We start from the raw sequence: 26,783 nt of genomic DNA, 5'->3' as shown, positions 1-26,783 counted from the left end.
GAAGGGAGCAGAGGAGATGGATGGCAATACACTCGATGTCAATGACTTTCAGTCTGTGAAACATACACAAACACACGCGCAGTCAGTCACGCTGATGTAAGACTGTTCCCGACCCCCCTCCTCCCACTGCCCTTCCAGATTCTGCCATTAAGCTCCTGAATTTGCCCGGTATAATAGGCTACACCAGCAGTCGGCAACTTTTCCATTTCCAGTGCCAAGTCATCGTACAATTTCTAGTTATCGGAGTGCAAGTTCAGAGTTTTTATATTTTTGGACCTTTATTTAACTAGGCAAGTCATTCTTACTTACAATGACGACCGACCGGGGAACAGTGGGTTAACTGCCTTGTTCAGGGGCAGAATGACAGATTTTTACCTTGTCAGCTTGGTGATTCGATCCAGCAACCTTTCGGTTACTGGCCCAACGCTCTAACCACTAGGCTACCTGCTGCCCCATTTTCATTGAACACGTTCATTTATTTTAGAATAAAGTCTTCATATCTCAAAATCAATTTCATGTGGTTAATCAAAATCCTAACTAAATGAAAACGATTAAAATCTTTAAAAAAAATCTTTAAGCTTTATTTAACTAGGCAAGACAGTTAAGAACAAATTCTCATTTTACAATGACGGCCTATCCAAGCCAAACCCTCCCCTAACCCGGACGACGCTGGGCCAATTGTGCCACCCTATGGGACTCCCGATCACGGCCGGTTGTGATACAGCCCGGGATCGAACTAGGGTCTGTAGTGACGCCTCTAGCACTGAGACGCAGTGCCTTAGACTGCTGCGCCACTCGGGAGCAAATTGTCAATATGTAAAAATAGCCTACATAAAGCCAACAAATAGAACATTGCAGCCTGCAGGTAGATAATATCCCAATAATAAAATATTCTATAAATCACATTGGCTATGCATGGCCTGTCTTCAAGGAACTTGAAACATAGTATAAAATATTCTGGGCCCTCAAAGAGTTTCCTGCACCAGTGAGTTCCAGACAGAAAGACACAGCAGTAGACTATTTGCGCAAGGGATAAGAAGTAATCAGCTAGTCCTATTTTATGGTTTCCAACTGTTCAGAGCATGACATTTCTTTCCGCGTTCATGCTGAGTGGTTATCGAAAAGGAGCGAGCTGGAAAGATTGTTCAAATAGGCTACATTGAGGATCTACGGTCATTCGCAATGGATGTAAAGACAGACTTTGTATACTTGCTGTTTGAGGCCCTATTTGGTAAAAGACCAAGTCCATATTATGGCAAAAACAGCTCAAATAAGCAAAGAGAAATGACAGTCCATCATTACTTTAAGACACGAAGGTCAGTCAATGCAGAAAAAGTCTACGTTTCTTGAAGTGCAGTTGCAAAAACCATCAAGCTCTATGATGAAACTGGCTCTCATGAGGACCGCCACAGGAACGGAAGACCCAGAGTTACCTCTGCTGCAGAGTTCAAGTAACAGACACATCTCAACAACTGTTCAGAAGAGACTGAGCGAATCAGGCCTTCATGGTCAAATTGCTGCAAAGAGACCACTACTAAAGGACACCAATAAGAAGAAGAGACTTGCTTAGGCCAAGAAACATGAGCAATCTTGAGATTTTATGATTTTTGGTTCCAACCGCCGTGTCTTTGTGAGAAGCAGAGTAGGTGAACGGATGATCTCCGCATTTGTGGTTCCCACCATGAAGCATGGAGGAGGTGGTGTGATTGTGCTTTGCTGGTGACACTTAGTGATTTATTTAGAATACAAGGCACACTTAACCAGCATGGCCACCACAGCATTCTGCAGCAATACAACATCCCATCTGGTTTGCGCTTAGTAGGACTATCATTTGTTTTTCAACAGGACAAAGACCCAAAATACACCTCCAGGCTGTGTAAGGGCTATTTGACCAAGGAGAGTGCATTAGATGACCTGGCCTCCACAATCACCCGACCTCAACCCAATTGAGATGGTTTGGGATAAGTTGGACCGCAGAGTGAATGAAAAGCAGCCAACAATACTTTTTTTGGTTACTACATAATTCCCTTTGTGTTATTTCATAGTTTGATGTCTTCACTATTATTCTAAAATAGTAAAAAGAAAAAAAAAACCTTGAATGACGTGTCCAAACGTTTGACTGTATGCGTGTACACACACACACAATAATGTGTGTGTATGCGTGTACACACACACACACACACAATAATGTGTATCTGTCCTGACTCCCTAAATTCCTAATCTAGCCCTCATATCATCATGGCCACCTAATCATCTCCAGCTTCCAATTGGCACATTCTTCCCCAGGGTGACCAACAATAACAAGCTACACACGTGAAGTCTGTAGGCTACCGGTACATTTATTTAAATTATTATTATTATTATTATTTAAATGGAGCACACTTACAAAAACTGTCATAAAACAGTTGTTTTACAGATACAGTATAGATTTTACTGAGTTACAAATCATAAGGAAATCAGTCAATTGAAATCAATTCATTAGGCCCTAATCTATTGATTTCACATGACTGGGCATGTGAAATCACATGAGCATACCTACACGCACGCACGCACACACCAACGACTGTATATAGGAATAGTCAAAGTCATCAATCACGTGACAATTCATTCCTACGTGAAGTCTCAATTGCACATTTGAAGTAGGGTTAAGATGTCGTCTCATAGATACATAACATGTGCGGTTTGAGAAACTCCAGTAAGTGACGTTGCAGGCTAGCTCAGTGCTGCCCCCTCTCATTGTGTATCTCAAGTTCAAGGCCGACTAGGGTACTGCAGGCTAGTATTGGAAAGTAAATTATCCTTATAACTTCTTCAGTGTGCGATTTTAAAATAAAATCTGTTCAAGGACATACACCTGATGTAATAGAAGCAATTATTGCTACCATGATTGTCTTAAATTATTTTTAAATATGTACAGAAGATTGCCATTTTCTCATTCACTATTATGGGGGATCGTGTTTTCTGTAAACAATGCCTGCAATACCGCGGTCGGCCTAGAACTTTGATGCCTTAAATGAGGGGGGGGCAGTTGTTCTCTCCTGGCACACACATACGCACTGGAAGTAAAAGGTAATTTTAGACAAGCATAAACGCATGCTTAATAAGATAGTGTCTTGGACACACAGTGCTTAATATCAATACCATTTGAAGATTAAAGAGGAACTGAATCACCAAAAAATATTCTCCGGTTGAAAACTGCCTAAATATAAATATATACAGTGCCTTCAGAAAGCATTCATACCCATTGACTTATCCCACATTGAGTTGTGTTACAGCCTGAATTCAAAATTGATTACATGTATTCTTTTCTCAACCATCTACACAAAATAACTCATAATGACAAAGTGAGGACATGTTTTTAGACATTTTTGCAAATTTATTGAAAGTGAAATACTGAAATCTCTCATTTAAATAAGTATTCACACCCGAGTCAATACATATTAGAATCACCTCTGCCAGCGATTACAGCTGTGAGTCTTTCTGGGTACTCTGTAAGAGCTTTCCACACCTGGTTTGAACAATATTATCACATTATTCATTTTTTTGTGGTTTAAGTCCTGCTGAAAGGTGAATTTGTCTCCCAGTGTCTGTTGGATAGGAGACAACCAGGTTTCCTTATGAATTTTTCCTGTGTTTAGCTCTATTCCATTTCTCTTTATCCCCCCAAAAAACTCCCTGGTCCTTGCCGATGACAAGCATGAACATAACATGATGCAGCCAACACACTGCTTGAAAACATGAAGGGTGGTCCTCAGTGATGTGTTGTGTGGAATTTGCGCCAAACGTAACGCTTTGTATTCAGGACAAAGTACATTTCTTAGCCACATTTTTTTTGCAGTTTTACTTCAGTGCCTCGCAAATAGGATGCATGTTATTATGTACAGGCTTACTTATTTTCAAGCTGTCATTTAGGATGTTATTGTGGAGTAACTACAATGTTGTTGATCTATCCTCAGTTTTCTCCTATCACGGTGATGGGTTCTGTCAGAATATGGTATTGTTAAGACATCAGGGATCCTATGGGAAGGAGAATGGCAACAGTCTGGTACAAGTCAACAGGACAGCTGTGAGTTGGGGAGTAGTGAGGAACTTGGTCAGGTCAGATGAAGTGAGGAAGAACAGATATCACTAAAGTTCTGCCAAGCAACAGAGGTGTATTGCTGTTCAGATGTGTAAGGGGAGACAGCATAGGAGAACGGGTTAAATACCAGCACTTGTGTGAATATGTCTTGGTCTGAGCCTTTCATAGTTGTCCGTGAGTTTTTTTTACTCTTTTTAATTAGAACCTAACAGCCATTAAAACGCAGTAACTGTTTTAAAGTCACCATTGGCCTCATGGTGAAATCCCTGAGCGGTTTCCTTCCTCTCTGACAACTGAGTTAGGAAGGACGCCTGTATCTATCTAGTAACCGGGTGAACTGACACACCATCCAAAGCGTAATTAATAACTTCAACATGCTCAAAGAGATATTCAATGCCTGCTTTTTATATTTTTACCCATCTACCAATAGGTGCTCTTCTTTGCGGGTCATTGGAAAACCTCCCTGGTCTGTGTTTGAAATTCACTGCTTGACCTTACAGATAATTGTATGTGTGGGGTACAGAGATGGGGACGTTATTCACAAGTCATGTTAAACACTATAATTGCACACAGAGTGAGTCCATGCAACTTATTATGTGACACGTTAAGCACATTTTTATTTCTTAACTTATTTAGGCTTGCCATAACAATGGGGTTGAATACTTAACTAAAGACATTACAGCTTTTCATTTTTAATATATTTGTAAAAATGTCCAATATCATAATTCCACTTTGACATTATGGCGTATTGGTGTGTCGGCCAGCGACACATAATCTCGATTGAATCGATTTTAAATTCAGGCTGTAACAACAACAAAAATCAAGGAGTGTGAATACTGTCTGAAGATATATTAAATAAGATTTTACAGAGGAAATACAGTAGCTGCTGCCAACTTAAATATCGCCCCGACATAATGTTATCTTGACACTGACAACATTGTAAAGGAAGAGAATCATAACTGTAGTAGAATTTGAGATTTCCCGGTGGAATCTCAATTTCCCAGTGGATTCCCCCCAGTGTGGCTGACTAGCTGTTCAGTCTAGCGGGCTGGGGAGCACAGTTGTGTGATAGGGAACGTGGGATGGAATACCTGGTGGTGTTGTGTTGGTCTGTGGACACCGGAAAGATACAAAAGACCATATTTCTCAGAGGGGTTGTCTTCCCAGCATGAAAGTCACATGCAGGCAGACAGACTCACCCAGAAAAGGAAGTTGAATGTGAATAGGAGGTACTTCAGACAGACGGTCCCGCATGTTTCCTTCTTCTCGTCGTACGCTGTTGCTGGTGCCCCCATGCTGTAGGAGAAAGAGAGAGGTGGATTTGAAAATATTCAAACAGTTAACCTTATATCCGTTGTTGTTTCTTTTAGGGCCAGTTTCCCCAGACACAGAATAATCCTATTTTTGCTATCACAGATCGTTCTGGCAATTCTCAAATAAAAACTTTATTGGAGTATGGATGTTTAACATGCTTTTTACATTTCTATCACAGAACATTATTGAGAAAATCCCTTTTTTGACATATACAGGCCTCCTTTAAGGCCCTATGATCCGTGAACCATACATGGTAGGAACAACATCTTGGCGTCCTTATTTATACTCTAAAATATGAAGTATGTCTATATTATGAAATAAAACATGTCAACTTGATTTATTCAATATAAAAAGTATTATTATTAATAGCACAAAAGTGACCTTTTTGATTTAGCTTATTTTTAGACAAGGTTTGGAACAATATAGGGTATAAGAGTGCCTTTTAAGCCAACCAAAATCTATTTTTAAATATATACTGCCCTCATGGGAAGTTGTGCCTTTACTTACAATATTATTTAATAAGACATACAAATATTTGATAATAATATATGAAAAGTCAGCAATGGGCTTTAAACCCATGGGTGTTCCAAATAAGCCCACCTCTTAAATAATCTATTTGAATTAATTTCCAAATGTTCAAAACTTAAACTGACATTTCTTATGTACAATTAGATTATATTCTAAAGCAAAAAAAAAACTGATCAGTACTTTTATCATGAAAGTAGCACTCATAACAGGGTCCAATCGTATCCGCAGAGATCAATGTGGACTTAGGCTTTTGTTCTTGCCAACCAGTACACATCCGATTCAACTAATCATAGACTTAAATCAAGAAATTATTAGTTGAATTGGGTGTTATTGCTTGGTAAAAATAAATACTTTCTGGATAAGAGGCCATACACAAAGACCATAACACACACACACACACACACACACACCTCCCTCTCTACAGTTACAAAGGTAAAAACAGAATCACCCGGAAAAGTGCATGCGTTGTCATCCAATAGTCATCTTCTTGTCCCTCATTCGTTTGCATTTTTGTCCACCACTTGTAGGTCTTCTATCCCTGATTTCCCTGAACCCTGATCTAATTCTTCTCTCTCTGCATCAACTACTACCTATCCACTCCAAACGTCTTGGAGTACAGAAGTTTCTAATTGTTCCTAATCTTGGCAGATGGTTAGATGCATAATATGCATAACTGTAGTTTGTGTTTGAATCAACTTAAATCTTAACAAAAATACATGTATGCTTGTGTTCATTAAAATGTTAGGGATATCAACACACTATCCCAACGTTTCAATGCAAACTGGGCTTAAAGAGTAAGTTGACCCAAAAACACTTCTGGGCCCTTTATAACACTTGCCTGGACATTTGTCAGTAACGCTAACCAAGACAGTATTTAGGTTTCTGTATTTTTAAAATGCGTTACAAACAATGTTTATTTATCAGAGAGGGACCATTGGTGTCTCTGCATTGAATTGCCAAATACATTTCTTTAATGTAAAATGTAAAAAAATTCAATAAAAGACACTTCGTTCTAGCGCAAAAGGTCTTCCATATTGTGTGTAAGCCGTTGATAAGCTGCTTCGTGGTTCTAAGATTGATAATTACAAGAGGCGGGATGAAGGAGCGTCTTACTATTGGACTTCAACAAAGAAAGTCAAGACAACAGGACATAAACAAAGTAACAAGTAGCTAGGCTAGTGGTTTCCAATCTCTGAAGTAAAGTAACAGGGGAATAGTAGTCGAGTCTGAGTCACTTTAGGGAAGTAAGTAAGCAGAATATCTGGCCAAAATGAGGTGCATTGTATCCAGGTGCAATAACGTCCAATTTCCACTCTTTTCATGTCTGCGATAGAGCTTTGTGTCAGGCATAGCTGCAGTCCATCCGACATCTTGATTATGGTGGAGATACGAACTCTGAAGTGATCCACCAGCTGCAGTTGTCCGTGTGCAGTGATCACTTTAATCTTGGAACCGGTTGAAACCGGGTTCTGTTCCCAACTGAGCCAATTGATCAGTTCAGTAATTGCCTAAATTCAACACGCCTAATCTTCTAGCTCGGTTAAATCAAAAACATGAAGTGCCTGCGGCACTCCAGGACTAGGGTTGCATACCTGTTCTAGATGGTAGCGGGGTTAAGAGGCTGTAGCTCGGGTGACTGAGGTCCTTGATGATCTTCTTGGCCTTCCTGTGACACCGGTGCCAGACAGGATGCTCTCAATGGTGAATCTGTAGAAGTTAGAGGCCAAGCAGAATTTCTTCAGCCTTCTGAGGCGTGAAGGGACCATTTCAGGTCGTCAGATATGTCCATGCCAAGGAACTTGAAGTTTTGACCCTCTCCATTGCGGCCCCGTCGATGGTGGGACTGCACTCTCTGCTGTCTCCTGTAGTCCACGATCAGCTCGTTTGTTTTGTTGACGTTGAGGGAGCGGTAATTTCCTTGGCACCACTCCGCGAGGGCTCTCACCTCCTCCCTGTAGGCTGTCTCTCGAACAGGGAGTACAGGAAGGGGCTGAGCACACACCCCTGTGTGGCCCCAGTGTTGAGGATCAGCGTGGCGGAGGTGTTATTGCCTACCTTCACCCCTTGGGGTCGGCCCGTCAGGAAGTCCAGGACCCAGTTGAACAGGGAGGGGTTCAGACCCAGGGCCATGAGCTTAGTGATGAAATTGTAGACCTCCACAAGTCCGGTTCATCCTTGGGAGCAATTTACAAAAGCCTAAAGGTACCATGTTCATCTGTACAAACAATAGTACGCAAGTAAAAACGCCATGGGACCACGCAGCCATCATACCGCTCAGGAAGGAGACGCGTTCTGTCTCCTAGAGATGAACGTACTTGGTGCGAAAAGTGCAAATCAATCCCAGAACAGCAGCAAAGGACCTTGTGAAGATGCTGGAGGAAACAGGTACAAGAGTATCTATATCCACAGTAAAACGAGTCTTATATCGACATAACCTGAAAGGCCGCTCAGCAAGGAAGAAGCCATTGCTCCAAAACCACCATTAAAAAAGCAAGACTACAGTTTGCAACTGCACATGGGGACAAAGACGGTACTTTTTGGAGAAATGTCCTCTGGTCTGATGAAACAAAAATAGAACTGTTTGGCCGTTTGGAGGAGAAAGGGGGAAGCTTGCAAGCCGAAGAACATCATCCCAACCGTGAAGCACAGGGGTGGCAGCATCATGTTGTGGGGGTGCCTTGCTGCATGAGAGACTGGTGCACTTCACAAAATAGATGGCATCATGAGGCTGGAAAATTATGTGAATATATTGAAGCAACATCTCAAGACATCAGTCTGGAAGTTAAAGCTTGGTTTCAAATAGGTCTTCCAAATGGACAATAACCCCAAGCATAAGTTGTGGCAAAATGGCTTAAGGACAACAAAGTCAAGGTATTGGAGTGGCCATCACAAAGCCCTGACCTCAATCCTATAAAAAAATGTGTGGGCAGAACTGAAAAAGTGTGTGCGAGCAAGGAGGCCTACAAACCTGACTCAGTTACACCAGCTCTGTCAGGAGGAATGGGCCAAAATTCACCCAACTTATTGTGGGAAACTTATGGAAGGCTACCCGAAACGTTTGACCCAAGTTAAACAATTTAAAGGCAATGGTACCAAATACTAATTGAGTGTATGTAAACTTCTGACCCACTGGGAATGTGATGAAAGAAATAAAAGCTGAAAAGAAAAAAATTCTCTCAACTATTATTCTGACATTCTTAAAATAAAGTGGTGATCCTAACTGACCTAAGACGGAATTTTTACTAGGTCTAAATGTCAGGAATTGTGAAAAACTGAGTGTAGATGTATTTGGCTAAGGTATATGTAAACTTCCGACTTCAACATAACATAATCCTCTCTCTACCCAACCTTTCAGGCTACGAGACAATTTATGCTTGATCCGAAAATGAAGTTCGATGCTCCGTATGGAGGGTGTGATGCAATTGCGGAGCCTCCGGAGGCATGCAAAGGCCAAATTCAGCTCCGTACCGCATCGCCATGCGCCTCCCAAATTTTGTAACAACGCGGAGGGCTCCGCATTGACATGATTGTTTGACGGTAGGTAGGGGCGGAAGGTCCTGTATAAACACAAACTCACCTTCATGACAACTTCCTTCACAACATCTCTGCGCTGCTCCGAAGCGCAAGAAGTATGAATACCGTGACTTCTGCCTAGGACGTATCACCGTAAATGCTGCACGGCCAAAGCAGACGTTGGATTGACCACACAGCACCTTTAACTCATCAGTCAAGTCCTGACCTGCCCTCTCCTCCTCCTCCGTCTGTCTCTCCCACACACACAGGCCGTACCAGAGTGTACTAGTCTAAGCTTTCTGTAATACTAATATAAGAGCCTTCTCTACTGTAATTTCACTGCCTTCTCTACACCACTCATGCGCGCACACACACACACACACACATACACTAATACAAATGCAAGACAGCCTTCTCGAGCCTACTGTAACAGGCTACTGCCGGCCAGCAAAGGGAAGAGGTTACAAAGCAAACAACAGCTGTAGAATGAAGACGCATTTGCATTGTGCTGTACTGAACTGTTTGAATGGGCTTATATTCACTAGAACACTGAGCACAGCAGCGTCATGCGTTCTCATGCCGCATGATCCGACCATTACCGTCTTTTACTGTTGAGAGGGCATACTTCATTCATGTGACCAATAATATTTTGGGATTTATTTTAGAAAAGCCAATATCTATAACATTATCTCTCGATATATGAGATCAAAAGTTGGCCCGAACATATATAGTCAACACCCCAATGAGTTACACGCTTAGTCATTGAGTTCATTCGTGTCTGTGGATGCCCTTTCAGCTGGGTTGAGGAGCATAAAACCCGTGAGATCATACAGAGTTTATATCCACAGGCAAAAGGAGCTCATGGTCACCAAAAGAAAATAGGTAAAGTAAAAGAAAAATAGTCACACATGGCCCACAAAAAATGATGTGGGCATGAATAGGACTTGCTGACATTAACATCCCTATTACACTTGTGTGTGTCCAAAAACAAAATGTTAGACGTACAGTAGCCCAAGCTATTTCTGGTGGAATAACTTTTCTGGCATCTAATATAGAGAACTCCATATCCAGCAAATCATTAAGTAAGCACACCATGCTTACATTTGGCGTTAGCAGACAATGGAGGTTACTTCATCAAGCATTCATGGTTTTACAGTGTGTGCAGGACCTATATTTGTGTGGGGGTCTGTCGACTGAACCTGCCCTGTGTCTGTTGACCATCTGTTAGGGTGGACCCCTTTAGTGTGTCCCTGTCGATTAAATTCAAACAAACCTTTGACAGGAACTCATCCTTGTATTATGTACATAAATGGTGCAGCTGAGTAAAGAAAACACATGTGTACAGGAGGAGCACAATGCACTAATGAGGTCCAATTTAAATTCCTAAACTGAGACATACAAAATCAAAAGGCTCTTTCAATACACAGGGTAAAACACTGGAAACGTACATGAATGTTCAAATTTGGAACACTGAAATCCCCTTTTTCCTTAAATGTTAACTGAGTCGCCTACCGCTCAATACAAGACCGCTGACGAGCAGAAATACCCCAGACATACCATACCTGTATGAAATAGGCTCACAACTTACCCCCAATGAGTAATCACTGACTTGTCTCCTGTGCATGACAGATCATTCAAGTATTTGAAGGCCTTGAACCCTTCCAGTTCCAGACATGTTTAGGACTTGACAAACCATGTTCCTTCACATTCGTATACTTTCATATTGGCTATAGGCCTATACGTGTTTAGTCAAACTATTATTAATTAGATTAAAGATAAATGAAAGCCATTATAATAATTAATACATCGGTTTTGGGGTATTTTGCAAACCACTGGCATATTAAGAAATGGCGCTGAAGGAGATGACTGCCGTTTTGTGATCCCGTAACCAATTGTGCATGTTTTTTCACGTTATTTGTAACTTATTTTGAACATAATGTTTCTGCCACCGTGTCTTATGACCGAAAACAGCTTCTAGAAATCAGAACAGCGAGCAACATTCACAAGGCCGCAGGGCCAGACGGATTACCAGGATGTGTACTCCGAGCATGCGCTGACCAACTGGCAAGTGTCTTCAGTGACATTTTCAACCTCTCCCTGTCTGAGTCTGTAATACCAACATGTTTCAAGCAGACCACCATAGTCCCTGTGCCCAAGAACACTAAGGTAACCTGCCTAAATGACTACCGACCCGTAGCACTCACGTCTGTAGCCATGAAGTGCTTTGAAAGGCTGGTTATGGCTCACAACACCATCATCCCAGAAACCCTAGACCCACTCCAATTTGCATATCGCCCCAACAGATCCACAGATGAAGCATCACTATTGCACTCCACACTGCCCTTTCACACCTGGACAAAAGGAACACCTATGTGAGAATGCTATTCATTGACTACAGCTCAGCGTTCAACACCATAGTGCCCTCAAAGCTCATCACTAAGCTAAGGACCCTGGGACTAAACACCTCCCTTTGCCACTGGATCCTGGACTTCCTGACGGGCCGCCCCCAGGTGGTAAGGGTAGGTAACAACACATCCGCCACACTGATCCTCAACACAGGAGCCCCACAGGGGTGTGTGCTCAGTCTCCTCCTGTCCTCCCTGTTCAGTCATGACTGCACGGCCAGGCACGACTCCAACACCATCATTAAGTTTGCCAATGACACAACAGTGGTAGGTCTGATCACCGACAACGACGAGACAACCTATAGGGAGGAGGTCAGAGACCTAACCGTGTGATGCAAGGACAACAACCTCTCCCTCAACGTGATCAAGACTAAGAAGATGATTGTGGACTACAGGAAAAGGAGGACCGAGCACTCCCCCATTCTCATCGACAGGGCTGTAGTGGAGCAGGTTGAGAGCTTCAAGTCCCTTGGTGTCCACATCACCAACAATCTAACATGGTCCAAGCACACCAAAACAGTCGTGAAGAGGGCACAACAAAATGTATTCCCCCTCAGGAAACTGAAAAGATTCGGCATGGTTCCTCAGATCCTCAAAAGGTTCTACAGCTGCACCATCGAGAGCATCCTGACTGGTTGGTATGGCAACTGCTCAGCCACCGACCGCAAGGCACTACAGAGGGTAGTACGTACGGCACAGTACATCACTGGGGCCAAGCTTCCTGATATCCAGGAAGTCTATACCAGGCGGTGTCAGAGGAAGGCCCTAAAAATTGTCAAAGACTCCAGCCACCCTAGTCATAGACTGTTCTCTCTGCTATCACATGGCAAGCGGTACCGGAGTGCCAAGTCTAGGTCTAAGAGGCTTCTAAACAGCTTCTACCCCCAAGCCATAAGACTCCTGAACATCTAATCAAATGGCTACCCAGACTATTTGCATTGTCCCCCTCCTCTTTTACTCTGCCGCTACTCTGTTTATTATCTATGCATAGTCACTTTAATAACTCTACCCACATGTTCATATTATCTCAATTACCTCAACTAACTGGTGCCCCCGCACATTGACTCTGTACCGGTACCCCCTGTATATAACCTCGCTATTGTTATTTTACTGCTGCTCTTTAATTATTTGTTAATTTAATTTATTTTTTTATGTATTTTTCTTAAAACTGCATTGTTGGTTAAGAATTTGTCAGTAAGCATTTCACTATAACGTCTACACCTGTTGTATTCGGCGCATGTGACAAATAAAATTTGATTTGATACTTATTGTACTGTACAATAGTTTGTTAACAATTCTAAACATATTTATTTTGATGGGGGTTGTAGGGAATTCAAATGAAACACCTCATTGAAACTCCATAAATTACCATAGCATTTGAATTGCATGCAACTGTGACTGTCATACTAAATAGGCTACATGACAAAGAACAAAAGAAAATAGTTAAAGTTAAAGTTCCACCACTGGCGGACCGCGGGTGATTTTATTTGGCCCCCCAAGTTCTCATATTTTTATTTTGGAAATCTATTCCAAAGTATTACCACGCATAATAGAGAGATATACAATGCCTTTCAAAAGTATTCAGACCCTTTGGATTTCTTCACATTCTATTGTGTCACATAGCGGGATTCAAATGTATTTGTTAAGCCACATTGTACTCCTGAACTAATTTAAATTTGCCTAAACAAAGGGGCTGAAAACTTACACAACGACAATATTTTACTTATGAATTGTGTATTTACCCCACCAACAAACAAAAAAATCTTACACTTTGACATTACATTGTAGATTGATGACAAAAAAAAAGACAATAATATACATTTTTATCCCACTTTGTAACACATTAAAATGGAAAGAATTCCAAAGGGTGTGAATACTTTTGCAAGGCACTGTATGTGACCATATACAAAATGTGAGCAAGGTTTGAAATGATTTAATGTTTTAGTCAAATATTATATCCGTTTGGGCTTTTTGCGGTCAATTTGCAGTCTACGAATTATACGTTCCGCCCATAGAGGAGGGAGTCAAATGTAGGCAAGCAATAAACATTTCAGAACAACTACTAGTCAAATAAGACATGGGAGAGATGACGAGATTTATTTATAGACTAATACACTTGAAACAAATAGCCAAACCGAAAACTGGAGACATTACTAGTGCCTCCCTTGCGATCAAACCGACATAAAAAAAATTAAATGAAACGCAGCCTAACGTGATCATTGACAGCTGCCTTGAAGGACACACACATAAAATGCTTTGTGCTACTAAGATGAGTGAAATGTAGGCTAAACTGACAACGGAGTGACGAGCGGAAATCTCCACTAACAAGCAAGTCTGACAGGGGGAGATTTAGTTGATGATCCCTGTTCTAGAGAATATTTGGCCTACCTAATCACAGCAGTTGACTGCGTATCTCCGATTCACAAATAATATATCATTACTGTGTTCCTGTGAGCTAACCTAGCCTACATGCTAGCTAGACAACAATCACTTTCCCGCAGCAATACGTTCAAATGGACATTTAAACCCTGCTTGGCATCACTAAAATAAAAAGGAATTAGGTTGGTTATTTATAACCCAAAACGGAACGTTTAAATGGACTTTTCTGTGAATTGCAACATTGTGGCTGTCGAACATGTTAATGTTTTACAAAGTAACAAGCGTGAAGCTGCTGCTCCGTACCTACCTACCTGCGGCTGTGTTGTTACAAGTAGCAAGACGTTGACGTATCCAAAATAATAGATAGAGACGTTTAAAACTCTATTCTTCAGGGATTCCCTCAATTGTCCAAACCAAAGAGGGGAAGGGCAAAATACTAAACTTGTGAGTAGCTAGTCCACTGGAGTCTGTGACTGAACAGTAGTAGGTCGTGTCGACTCCACCCCAATCACCTTGCTTTTTTTTCCTGCCCTGGGGCAGTTCTGTTCCTGGTTTCTGCTTTGCGAACGGGAAACGGATTTGCGCTGAGAGTCAGAGTTTTCACTTAAAGGTATGCCAAACAAAAAACATTGATTTCAAAGTTTAACAAACCATAGGCTACAACTCTGTGCACAAGGACTACTTTTAATAATGTTCACTGTAAATGTTAGTTAAACATATTTACTGGAAGAGCTGTACACCCCATTCTGTGTGTACACGTTTTTCTGAAAACTCTGTTAAATATCTGCTCTGAATTAAGATTCAAGGATGTCTGCAGAAGGAATGGGGTGTCCGCTGGCTATGACATGACACATTGACTTTGAAAAAATCTATTTTGCTTATTGTACTACAGTAAGTGAACTGGATTTTCACCAAGTAACATAATTGAGGTAACTGAATTTCATCATGGGTCCCTGATTTATACTACACAGAAATGCATAGTTATGAATATCATTCTCTTAATGGTGATGTATCCTAAATAGGTACACAAAGGTAAAAATATGCAATATCCTCCTTTGCATGTTTGGGTATTATTCTACACACTGGCTATTATTTTAATGAGCTCTGCCCCCAAACAAGACCAAATTTGGTTGGTCTGGTTCGGACCAAATCTGACCCAATGATAGACATCTATGTTTCACAAGTTTGGACATCCAAGTACAGCAAAGTAGAGTACAGTGTGTCTCTTCATAAACACATTGTGAAGGAAATCACAACCTTTTGCTCACCTGATATAGAATACCTCATGGTAAGCTGCAGACCCTTTAATCTACCAAGAGAGTTGTCATCCATATTCATCACGGCTGTATACATCCCTCCACAAGCCAACACCACTTTGGCACTCAACAAACTGTATAAACAAACGAGAAACCGCTCACCCAGAAGCAGTGTTTCTGGTGGGCGGAGACTTTAATGCAGGGAGTCAAATCTGTTCTACCTCATTTTTACCAACACGTCTCCTGCGCCATTAGGGGCACTAAAACTCTAGACCGCTTTTATTGTACCCACAGAAACGCATATAAGGCCCTCTCTCCTCCTCCCTTCAGCATATCTGACCATGATTATATTCTCCTGCTTCCTGTTTACAAACAAAAGCTCAATACAGAAGTGGTCCGATGAAGCAGATGCAAGGCTACAAGACTGTTTTGCTAGTACAGACTGGGACATGTTCCGGGATTCATCCGGATTCATGCAGAGTTAGCAGACGATAACGGATTACAAAGAGAGACCTGGCCGTCAGATGCCCAGTGATGCAGAACTTTCAAATTAACAAAATGCCTTTTATGCTCGATACAAGGAATACAACACTGAGTGTTGCGTGAAAGCCACTGAGTTCCGGATGACTGTTTGATCTCGCTCTCCATGACCAATGTGAGTACATCTTTCAAACCGGTTAACACTTGCAAGGCCGCCGTGGTCGACGGAATACCAGGGTGCGTTTTCAAAGCATGCGCAGACCAGCTGGCAAATGTCTTCATGGACATTTTCAATCTCCCCTTGTCCCAGTCTGTAATTCCAACATGTTTCAAGCTGACCACCATTGTCCCTGTTCCTAAGAACTCCAAGGTAACCTGCCTAAATGACTATCATCCTGTAGCACTCACGTCTATAATTATGAAGTGCTTTGAAAGGCTGGTCATGACACACATCAACACCATCAACCCAGACAACCTGGACCCACACCAATTTGCATACCATCCCAACAGATCCCCAGATGACGCAATCTCAATTGCACTTCACACTGCCCTCTCCCACCTGGACAAGAGAGGAAATAACTATGTGAGAATGCTGTTCATTGACTACAGCTCAGCGTTCAACACCATAGTCCCCTCCAAGCTCATCACCAACCTGGGGAACATGTGACTGAATACCTCCCTCTGTAACTGGATCCTGGACTTCCTGACTGGATGGACCAGGTGGTGAAGATAGGCAACAGCACATCCGCCACGCTGACCCTCAACACGGGGACCCCTCGAGGGTGTGTGCTCAGTCCCCTCCTGTACTCCCTGTTCACCCCTGACTGCGTGGCCACGCACAACTCCGACACCATCATCAAGTTTGCTGACGACACGACAGTGGTAGGCCTGATCACCGACGGTGATGAGAGCCTACAGGGAGGAGGTCAGAGACTTGCCAGTGGGATGTCATGACAGCAACCTCTCAATGTCAGTAAGACCAAGCAGCTGATCATGGACAACAGGAGAAAGAGGGGGGAGCACGCCCCCATTCACATCAACAGGGCTGTAGTGGAGCTGATCGAGAGCTTTGTTTTTTGTTGTCCACATCACTAAGGACTTAACATGGTCCACACACACACCTGCCCAGTCGTGAAGAAGTCTCAACCAACTCCTCTTCCCCCTCAGGAGGCTGAAAGGATTTGGCATGGGCCATCGGATTCTCCAAAAGTTTTACAGCTGCACCATCGAGAGCATTGTGACTGGCTGCATCACAGCTTGGTATGGCAAATGCACCACCCTCAACCGCAAAGCGCTACAGAGGGGGATGCAGACAGCCCAGTACATCACTGGGGCCGAGCTCCCTGCCATCCGGGACCTCTGTATCAGCCGGTATCAGACGCTTGCCACCCAAGCCATATACTGTACACTCTGCTGCCGTCCAGCAAACAGTAAGCCATAAAAATGATAAATAGCCGAACCTCAAATACCTCATGCCCCTGCACATTGATCTGGTATTGGTATTCCCTGTAATTTCAAAGATTTTACTGAGTTACAGTTCATATAAGGAACTCAGTCAATTTAAATACATTCATTAGGCCCTAATCTATGGATTTCACATTAGTGGGAATACAGATATGCATCTGTTGTTCACAAATACCTGCAAAAAAAAGGGATCAGAAAACCGGTCAGTGTCTGGTGTGACCACCATTTGCCTCATGCAGCGCGACACATCTCCTTCACATAGAGTTGATCAGGCTGTTGATTGTGGCCTGTGGAATGTTGTCCCTCTCCTCTTCAATGACTGTACAAAGTTGATGGATATTGGCGGTAACTGGAACACGCTGTCGTACACGTCGATCCAGAGCATTCCAAATATGCTCAATGGGTGACATGTCTGGTAAGTATGCAGGCCATAGAAGAACTGGGATATTTTCAGCTTCCAGGAATTGTGTACAGATCCTTGCAACATGTATTATTATTATTATCATACTGAAACATGAGGTGATGACGGCGGATGAATGGCACGACAATAGACCTCAGGATCTCATCACGGTATCTCTGTGAATTCAAATTGCTATCAATAAAATGCAATTGTGTTCGATGTCCGTAGCTTATGCCTGCCCATACCATAATCCCACCGCCACCATGGAGCACTCTGCTCACAACGTTGACAGCAAACCACTCGCCCACACAATGCCCAGTACAGTTGAAACCGGGATTCATCCAAGAAGAGCACACTTCTGTGGCATTGTTTTGTGTGACAAAACTGCACTTTTTTTGTCCCCCGCACAAGGTGCACCTGTGTAATGATCATGCTGTTTAATCAGCTTTTGATATGCCGCAGCTGTCAGGTCGATGGATTATCTTGGCAATGGAGAAATGCACTTTTTGTCGGTATGGAACATTTCTGGGATCTATTATTTCAGCTCATGAAACATAGGACCAACACTTTACATGTTGTGTTTTAGTTTTGTTCAGTGTAGCACAATTTTTCTTTTCATTATTATTTTCTAAGTCTGCATCATTGCGAAGGGTTAGTAAGAAAGCATTTCCCGGATAAGTCTACACTCATTGTATTCAGCGCATGTGACAAATACATTTTGATTTGATTAGTACAGCACAGAACAGTACAGTAGAGTTCAGTACATTATAGTGTACTCAACTCCAGTGTGCTCTGCTGTGTACTGTACTGAACTCTACTCTATTGTACTGAACTACACTCTACTTTTCTTTACTGATCTCTACTTTGCAGTATTTTATTGTACTGTGCTGTCCAAACTTGTGAATACAACTGTGGTTTGTGACTACTATGATTTCCCATTGTAGCCAATTTAACTGCAGATATTCCATTACAGATTTTTTGGAAATTCGATTACCGATTTGGTTTGAGTTTTAATCACTAATTAATTTATAAACAAAATTGATATCAGTAAAAACACTATAACTAATTGACTTTCATTATCCTGTTTTTGATTTTTTTATAAATTTGCAAAATTTTCTAAACCAGATTTTTCTCTGTCATTATGGGGTATTGTGTGTAGATTGATGAGGGGGGAAAACTGACTTTTTAGAATAAGGCTGTAATGTAACAAAATGTGGAAAAAGGGAAGGGGTTTGAATACTTTCTGAATGCAATGTATATACTTTTTCTGGTAGATGTTTTCTATGACCCCGTTTCCATCTGTTTGACCAGAAATCAAAGCCTTTGCTTATTCCACATTTTTAGGATGGAAAATGGTTGAAAAATGTATATTTCTTCATTTATTAATGATATAGACTCGTAGCCTTCATTTGACACCCAAATTTGACATGCTCCTAGGAACTTCACGTGTTGGTGCTAATGGGTCATTTTACATGGAAATTGCTTGCAACTGATTTATGATCTTTCAAAAAGGTAACAAAATATTATATACTATCAGGTAGCCTAGTGGTTAGAGCGTTGGACTAGTAACCGAAAGGTTGCAATATCCAATCCCCGAGCTGACAAGGTCTGTTGTTCTGCCCCTGAACAAGGCAGTTAACCCATTGTTCCTAGGTCGTCATTGAAATTAAGAATTTGTTCATAACTGACTTGCCTAGTTAAATTAAGGTAAAATAAAACAAATAAATGATATACTAAAAGTAAGCAGGCAAACACAAAATGCATTTCTATCAGTCGAAAAAGCATATGCACCTAACCATATAAAGAAAATGATACAAGCGGGTATGGGAGCCAACAGTTGGAACTGAGTATGATGGCATCTTCATAATTATTGGGACTGACCTTGTGCACATAATTTTTTCTTTATAGGCTGACATCCCATATCATATCATTATGCTCTATGTTCATTTAATTTCGAAAGAGACAGATTGACTGTTTTGTTTTATTGTAAAATTAGACTGACTTGAAATGGGGTAACTTATTTCCTATGTGCAACAATGTTTGAACGCTAAATGCACTGTACACAGCCTACTAATCGTCAAGTCTAAACGTTGTATTACCACTAGATGGCAATTGTTTACCTTTGGGTCGGTTTCATGTTATGTATTACCGTAATATTGTATATCGGGCCGGCTATATATGCAAAGTTACTGTCAGCATCATCTGAAATGTAAGGATATGACGTTTTAGATATTTGCAAACAGACCTTTAAATACCAAATCACATTTGAAATCCCCATGAAGATACCCTTTTGTTTATCTTACTTTAATTTTAATTTATTAAATGATAATAGCCAAATTGTTCCTGTTGCAATACAAAAGGGCCTAGGGTGTTTGCCTATTACATTTGGAGCGCAATATGTTTGCAATAGAAAAAGGCTGCAGAGGTTTGTTCCATTGGACAAAAAAATCACGCCCTTCTATTATGGATGTAGCGCGGAAAAAACCTGTCACCAAGGGAGACGCGGAGGTGGCGTATGTGCCAATGGTCTGTGTACTGCTGTGTTGTGGATGGTCGGGAGAGCTTGCGTAATTTGGAGAGAATTACGCGTGGGTAGACGCCACGTAGAGAAATCTTCAACATCTCAAAAAGGGACATTTCAGGTACTAGCTTCATTTTATCATGTGTTTTAATTTCAATATCGTGCTTTTCAGAATATCTTAAACTTGACACTACTGCTCACCATTTCCTGTAGACAACAAGCTGTCAGGTTGCTTCTTAAGGAGATTAACTACCTAGCCCTCACAATCTTTTTGTTGCTAAGGCTTTGAAAACACGGCAGAAGCCGAAAAGCAAAATTTGACAGCATCATTATCAGGTACAATGTCAATATAAGGTTGTTGGCCTAACTAACTCAAATATACTAAACTGAACAAAAATATAAATGCAACATGTAAAGTGTTCCCATGTTTCATGAGTTGAAATAAAAAATCCCAGACATTTTCCATATGAACAAAACTCTTATTTCTCTAAAATGTTGTGCACAAATTTGATTACATCCCTGTTAGTGAGCATTTCGCCTTTGCCAAAATCCTCCATTCACCTGACAGGTGTGGCATATCAAGAAGCTGATTAAACAAGATTATCATTACACATGTGCACCTTGTGCTGGGGCCAATAAAAGGCCACTTTTAATGTGCAGTTTTGTCACACAACACAATCCCACAGATGTCTCAAGTTTTGCGGGAGTGTGCAATTGACATGCTGACTGCAGGAATGTCCACCAGAGCTATTGCCAGAGAATGTAATGTTATTTTCTCTACCATAAGCCGCCTCCAGCATAGTTTTAGAGAATTTGGCAGTACGTCCAACCGGCCTCACAACCGCAGACCACGTGTAACCACGCCAGCCCAGGACCTCCACATCTGGCTTCTTCACCTGCGGGATTGTCTCAAGAGGGGGAGGTTTGGGGAGTGCTGAGGATTATTTCTGTCTGTAGTAAAGCCCTTTTGTGGGGAATAACTAGTTCTGATTGCCTGGGCCTTGTTCCCCAGTCTGTGGTCCTGGCTGCCAAGTAGGTGGGTAGGTGGGCCTATGCCCTCCAAGGCCCACCCATGGCTGCACCCCTACCCAGTCATGTGAAATCCATAGATTAGGGTCTAATTTATTTATTTCGATTTCCTTATATGAACTGTTACTCAGTAAAATCTTTGAAATTGTTGCATTTATATTTTTGTTCAGTATACATCGACATAGTTTAACAGCACAATGACAATAGTAAACCTTACTTGGCTTGGCTAGATGGCTTGTTTTTTGGCTTGTAACCAGCAGCTTTTGGCTCCCTATTTACACAGTCAAATGTTTGGTTGTTTGAATGAGAGTTGCTATTCATCTTCCAATCAGAAGGGAAAATAAATGAAATCAATACATCAAATATGTAATGACAATCTTTGTCTTATGGCGTCAACCTTCCGTATGTATAAAATTATAATGATGATACAAAGTGCAGCCTATTATTATTCTTGGGCACAGTTTATTGGAAGTTAGACTATGTCACTGTTCAAGTGCTACTGTGAGTCAGTTTACTAGGTTACAACTATAGCAACAGTTTGTGCATCGGACCAGCAAGGCTTGGCCTAGAGTCTTCAGTGTGTGAAACTAGTCCTAATCCACATCACACATGCCACAGTGTGAGGCTATAAATATGTCGATTGCGTCTCAGGTCATTAAAGTCCATGTGGAATCATTAGGAAGTTTGTTGGGACAGTGAGCCAGCCTCACAGGATGCCATCACAGCAAGTGTAAGGACTATAGTACTCTACCTGGCTTTGCCACAAGCTGCAGTAGCACCAACACTCAGTAAATTGGTTGATTGTATCAGTATGAGACAGAGACAGTGGATGCTGCCTGTCTACTCAACAAGCAGACATCTCTGCGTTTACACAAGCAGCCCAATTCTGATATTTTATTCACTAATTGGTCTTTTGACCAATCAGATCAGCTCCGAAAAAGATCTGATTTGAAAAGATCTGATGTGATTGGTCAAAAGACCAATTAGGCTTTGTTTACACAGGTAGCCTAATCCTGATCTTGTGCTACTTGATTGGTCTTTTGTCCCATCAGATTGGTTATTTTGCCACTAATTGGGAAAAAGATCAGAATTGGGCTGCCTGTGTAAACGCAGCTTTTGACTGGCCAAGAGTGATATGACTAGGGCCCTGTGTTTTGCGCAATCATGTGATATAGCAAAATGTTATCCTGTATTTTAAGCCTTATCCAGAAATGAGAATTACACCACAAAACGAAAGCAATTGTCTGAAAAGAATACGGGACAGTGTCATGAAAAGCTATAAATAAAGGTTAAAATCCAGGCATTGTGTAAAAAACACGTATGACTAATTGACAGACAAACAGATACGCCTTCATCAGACCAACAGCGTCATTGCGTTTTGGTACATCAGAAGTATATTCATTTTCAATGGAACGCTGTGTTTGCCTTTGCAGCATTGCATTGCAGAGTTCTGTGTGGTGCATACGTTGGATTTATCCAACGTATTCAAATGGTATGTGTAGATTTGACAGAAGTAGTAGCAAAAGGTGAATGTTGAACTTCTGTTGCATACATATCCAGTAAAAATGTTGGATTACAAATGTACATATTTATTTTACGCAGCATTGATGCAATGACGCTGTTGGTCTGATCGAGGCAATAGAGTTAGTGGTCATGAAGCCTCAGTGACAATTGTAGAGTGAAGTCATAGGCATGGTATACCATGCTGAAATGGCTTATTATACTGAACAAAAATATAAACGCAACAATTTCAGAGTTCACTGAGTTACAGTTCATATAAGGAAATCAGTCAATTGAAATACCTTCATTATGCCTTAAGCTATGGATGTCACATGACTGGGAATACAGATATGCATCTGTTGGTCACAGATACCTTTAAAAAGAAAAGTAGGGGCGTGCATCAGAAAACCAGTCAGTATCTGGCGTGCCTCGTGCAGCGCGACACATCTCTTTCGCATAGAGTTGATCAGGCTGTTGATTGTGGCCTGTGGACTTGGTCCCACTGCTGCCAGCAACATACCAGTTTAAATCACAATTTATGCCAAGCAGTCAATCGGTGATGGATAGAACTCAGACCAGATAATAGCCCAGTGTAGTCTTTATTATTACTCTTGGAGGCCACGACACTGGAAGCCTTGATTCCCAGGCAGAGTGAATGCAAGACTACAGCGTAAATCCTAGTTAAATAGCACTACTCTAGGTATCATTGTACTGAATGTCATGACTATGTAAAGTAAGAGGTCATATGCCAACATCATCATTATGTTGCACATTTTAACAGAAGGCGTTGATTAAAGGGTTAACTAATGTATAGGTCAATGGGGTCATGGTTATGTTTAGGCTTCTCTGCTCCTGTAGCTGGAGTGGCCTAGGCTAGGTCAATGGTTTTAATCCAGTAGGCCATGCTATAGCATGAAGCAGACCATCTCTGAGTCCCAGTGATCTTCAGCACTTGATCACTTCCGTTAATGGATTTTGAAGGGAAACTGGTGTAAGAAATATGGTGGAGGAAATCTATCTAGCTACACCAATCCAATTATTTTAAATGTGTGGGGAGGAGTGCAGGAGTGCACACTTCAGGAGAAAGATATAAGAATTGCCTAATCGTCAGTCAAAAAAAGAAAGCTCCCACTTCTGGACTACTTCTCCCCTTCAATGGGGCATCCAATTTAGGCACTAAACACTAAGTCGAAACACTCAAGGCCATAACTCCAGTTCCCATGGTGGAAGTAAACTAGACTGCATGGCGATGACTAGCTTTGGCGATGACTAGTCTTGGCAAAGGCAATGACTGGCAATGGCAATGACTGGTTACAGAAATGACTGGTTGCAGCATGACTGAGTCTCTGAGGCCCCGGTGTCTGTATTGGACAGGGCCTTACTTCTGGGAACATGGCATTGGGCAGCTTAACGCACAGTCACAATCCTTTCACCTGTGTGAAACACACCCAGCGGGTGACAGCGGCGGTGAGGTTGCCATTGTGCCACTCAGACCAGACAAGTGACAATTACAAGGTGCAAAAGGTCAGGCCTTGTTAATTGTGTCGAGATGGGCCAGTTTACTTTAACTAAGTTACAGTATGCGGCGCCTAAACCAACCCTGTTAAGAAGTTATCTTAGTTTTGACAGACAGTGCCAATCAGACCTGGGTCAGTTGTATTTTTTATTTTTTTTCAGTTACTTTAGGTGCACTTGGTTTAGCTTACCTGGTGTCAGTGTCGGATGGGGAGGGTTTGCACTTTTAGAACTATCCCATGGGTGCTATTGTGCCTGGAAAGCCAAATCAGGCACACCTAAAGTATTGTACACACCTACGGAAATACAGCATAATTTAGACCCAAATATGATGCCAGTTCTTGTTATTTGTATCTTGTCAGCCATGGAATATTTAGGGCCAAATCGTCAACATAAAGTATTTGCCATATATGTATCTCACGTGTTTACATTTGACACTTACATGCGACATCTGCTATTAGAATACGAAGATTGCATTGAAAAGACAGGTCTGAAAGTCGCTTTGTGGTCTGATTTGTGTTCAGATCTGGCTGACCACATCAGGAGTTGGTCAGGGACGCATTGTGTGCGGATTTCTCCTCAGTCTGGATGCAATCAGGCTATCGAAAGCGCATACAGTGGGCGACGTCATCAGTGGAATAGGCTAAATATAACAATAATAACACAACAACAACTGATAGGTACTGCTAACTACTGTAGCCAACTAGCCAACTAATCTCTCTGGGAAAAACGTTCCTAGCGTGTGAGGAATGTGTTTGCTGGCCTCAAATACTAGCGAATATTTAGAAGAAAAAAAAAGTTTTGTTTGGCTAGAGTTATGCTAACCTGTAGCGATCCCTTTAGAATTGCTAGCTTGCTAGCTAGCTACATAGGTTAGCTGGCTATTTAGCTACAGTAGTTAGCTACTGCCATCAGTTGTTGTGTTATTATCATATTTAGCCTATTCCACCATTTGTAGAATGCATACTGGCATTTGAAAATAGTGCGGGAAAAGGGAATCTGGACGCGGTAGACACATTTTAAATATAGGTGTAGATGCATGACGTTCGGAATTCCGTGATCAGAGCGCTATGATCAGAATACTAAAGCTGCATGAATTGTCAAGTCTAGACATGGCCTTATAGCTCTACATCCACACATGTCATGTCACATTTAGGCCAGTTTAGGGTATTCATATTTTGGGAAATGAAAAACAGACTGATTTAAGATGCGTATGATTGGACCACTCAATGATACTGTCCTGGATGTTCATGCAACATAGTCAGTGGCGGTCCTAGCCTGTATGGCTCCCTGGGCGAACCCCCCCTTCAGCACCATTCTGCACTAACTGTGATTTTTATTCAGACATTTGGAAGAGCACCAGTAAGCCAGTGACTCAGCCCCTGTAATAGGGTTAGAGGCAGAGAATCCCAGTGGAGAGAGGGGAACCGGCCAGGCAGAGACAGCAAGGGCAGTTCGTTGCTCCAGTGCCTTTCCGTTCACCTTCACACTCCTGGGCCAGACTACACTCAATCATATGACCTACTGAAGAGATGAGTCTTCAATAAAGACTTAAAGGTTGAGCCCGAGTCTCCGTCTCTCACATGGATAAGCAGACCATTCCATAAAAATGGAGCTCTACAGGAGAAAGCCCTGCCTCCAGCTGTTTGCTTAGAAATTCTAGGGACAGTAAGGAGGCCTGAGTATTGTGACCGTAGCGTACGTGTAGTTATGTACGGCAGGACCAAATCAGAAAGATAGGTAGGAGCAAGCCCATGTAATGCTTTGTAGTTTAGCAGTAAAACCTTAACCAGCCCTTGCCTTAAAAGGAAGCCAGTGTAGAGAAGCTAGCACTGGAGTAATATAATCAAATTTTGGGGTTCTAGTCAAGATTCTAGCAGCCATGTTTAGCACTAACTGAAGTTTATTTAGTGCTTTATCCGGGTATCCGGAAAGTAGAGCATTGCAGTAGTCGAACCTAGAAGTGACAAATGCATGGATACATTTTTCTGCGTCACTTTTGGACAGAAAGTTTCAGATTTTTGCAATGTTACGTAGATGGGGAAAAAGATGTCCTTGAAACAGTCTTGATATGTTTGTCAAAAGAGAGATCAGAGTCCAGAGTAACGCCGAGGTCCTTCACAGTTTTATTTGAGACGACTGTACAACCATCAAGATTAATTGTCAGATTCAACAAAAGATCTCTTTGTTTCTTGGGACCTAGAACAAGCATCTCTGTTTTGTCCGAGTTTAAAAGTAGAACATTTGCCGCCATCCACTTCCTTATGTCTGAAACACAGGCTTCCAGGGAGGGACATTTTGGGGCTTTAGCATGTTTCATCGAAATGTACAGCTGTGTGTCATCCGCATAGCAGTGAAAGTTAACATTATGTTTCCGAATGACTTCACCAAGAGCTAA

The 26,783-nt window shown here is 41.8% G+C and overlaps 1 protein-coding gene across 2 annotated transcripts in view; it reads right to left on the bottom strand.

The window, feature by feature from the left end:
• Nucleotides 1-14,953, bottom strand: part of LOC106561929 (CD151 antigen) — a 56,750-nt gene extending 41,797 nt beyond the window's left edge. Inside the window, exons 1-2 of one of the 2 annotated variants that reach the window (XM_014126335.3) lie at nucleotides 14,532-14,953; nucleotides 5,281-5,377 (exon numbers count right to left, since the gene is read on the bottom strand). In XM_014126335.3, coding sequence (XP_013981810.1) covers nucleotides 5,281-5,376 — 96 coding nt within the window. In that variant the 5' untranslated portion in view covers nucleotide 5,377; nucleotides 14,532-14,953. Of the gene's footprint in view, nucleotides 1-5,280; nucleotides 5,378-14,527 lie in introns of both variants that reach the window. The other variant, XM_014126336.3, reaches the window with a different exon arrangement.
• Nucleotides 14,954-26,783: the final 11,830 nt, after the last annotated feature.

Source organism: Salmo salar, chromosome 11, assembly GCF_965601325.2.
Source record: "Salmo salar chromosome 11, fSalSal1, whole genome shotgun sequence".
NCBI classification, from domain to species: domain Eukaryota; kingdom Metazoa; phylum Chordata; class Actinopteri; order Salmoniformes; family Salmonidae; genus Salmo; species Salmo salar.
The sequence above is the reverse complement of the archived record's forward strand: the minus strand, read 5'-3'. Positions and strand labels throughout refer to the sequence as shown.